We start from the raw sequence: 1,430 nt of genomic DNA, 5'->3' as shown, positions 1-1,430 counted from the left end.
GGGACATCTGGGAAGGGGCTGCCCCGTGAGTTGGCAGCACATGGCAGAGCCAGGTGGTCTCACAGAGCTTTATTGAGGATGTGGGGCAGGTGGGAGCAGCGACAAAGGTCCCCACGGCTGCCAGGATCCTGAACTGGCATTTCACCAGGGCACGACCTTCCCTTCCCAGTCCAGGAAGGTGCCAGTGTCCTTCTCAGAGATGGAGGAGAGCACCTTCAGCATCCCTTTCACACTGGCATCCACCGTCACGGGGGGCTGTGGGGAACAAGGGGAGAGGCAGCCTGTGCCCGAGGCCATGGAGCAGCCAAGGCTGGGGGAAGGAGCCGCTCCAGTGCAAGGGCAAAGCTGAAAACCTGGGACACCCTGGACAGGGGGGCTGAGCAGGGAACCCAGCACCTGGGACCAGGACAGGGAGCCCTGCCTTGGCAGGATTGGGCACGGAGGGAAGTCAAGGGCAGGGGATCAGGGCAGTAATTTCCACCTGTGGAAAATCAACATGGGGCTCTGTCGGAGCCACCATGGTGGAATTCCTACCGTGTGTCCACCAGAGCTGCCCAGGTCAGTTTGCACCCAGCCAGGGTGGAGAGCCAGACAGAGGATACCGTGCTCCTTGTATGCCAGGGACTGGCACTTGGTCAGCATGTTCAGAGCAGCCTGTGGGGAGACAGGGCAGAGATGGTGGTTGGAGGGGAGCGGGGGCTGCAAAGGGACCTGCGGCTTTGGTAGAGCAGGGGAAGTAAACCTGTCCCCAGTACGATGTGAGAGTACCTTGCTGCAGCGGTATGAGCTAGCTTGGATCATCTCCCAAGCAGAAAAAGAAGCGATGGAGCCGCCAATGCTGGAAATGTTGACGATGGCTGCCTTGCTGCAGCTCAGCCCTGAGCCCGGGCTCCCCTGGGCTGCCTTCTTCAGCAAGGGGAGGAATGCCTGCGAGGATGAAGACGAGACAGGGGAGAAATATGGATGTGGCCCAGGGGAGAGGACCAGCTCCTTCCACAGTGGGCAGCACTGGCACCAGCATCAGAACATTCTCCCTTCTCTCCCCACTGCCCCAGCCTGCCAGGCTCCAGCTCCTGAGCTCCAGCCCATGGCTCCACAAGCTTCTCATCAGTGGACAACACACTGGGCACCAGAGGGGAGGCAGGACACCCTCTCAACAGCCCTTCACACCCTCTGTGATGTCCAGCTTGGAGAGCCAGGGGCACAGGAAGGGATGCTCCCTGGAGCTATGCTGCACTGCTGGGACTCACCTGTCCCAACAACAGGGGTCCAACCGTGTTGGTGGTGTAAACCTGGGTCATAGTCTCCAGTGTCTCCTTATCAAGTGAACTTGGCTTTGCAATTCCAGCATTGTTGATGAGAATGTTCAGCCCTGAGCCCCCCAGGAGCTCCTCCACTCTGGCTGCAGCCGCCTTGACGCTGGCAGGGTC

At 60.1% G+C, this 1,430-nt stretch overlaps 1 protein-coding gene across 6 annotated transcripts in view; it reads right to left on the bottom strand.

The window, feature by feature from the left end:
- The window catches only part of LOC108501949 (C-factor-like), a 3,874-nt gene that overhangs the window by 1,162 nt on the left and 1,282 nt on the right, over positions 1-1,430 (bottom strand). Inside the window, exons 1-4 of one of the 6 annotated variants that reach the window (XM_017824326.1) lie at positions 1,251-1,424; positions 769-927; positions 535-654; positions 55-255 (exon numbers count right to left, since the gene is read on the bottom strand). The exons of 1 other annotated variant lie outside the window; for it this stretch is intronic. In XM_017824326.1, coding sequence (XP_017679815.1) covers positions 142-255; positions 535-654; positions 769-927; positions 1,251-1,301 — 444 coding nt within the window. In that variant the 5' untranslated portion in view covers positions 1,302-1,424 and the 3' untranslated portion in view covers positions 55-141. Of the gene's footprint in view, positions 1-54; positions 256-534; positions 655-768; positions 928-1,250; positions 1,425-1,430 lie in introns of those variants that run through there. 4 more of the 6 variants (XM_017824323.1, XM_017824324.1, XM_017824325.1 and 1 more) reach the window with 4 other exon arrangements.

This window comes from Lepidothrix coronata, unplaced genomic scaffold, assembly GCF_001604755.1.
Source record: "Lepidothrix coronata isolate B3197 unplaced genomic scaffold, Lepidothrix_coronata-1.0 Scaffold110, whole genome shotgun sequence".
In the NCBI taxonomy this organism is placed as follows: domain Eukaryota; kingdom Metazoa; phylum Chordata; class Aves; order Passeriformes; family Pipridae; genus Lepidothrix; species Lepidothrix coronata.
This window is presented reverse-complemented; position numbering and strand designations above follow the sequence as displayed.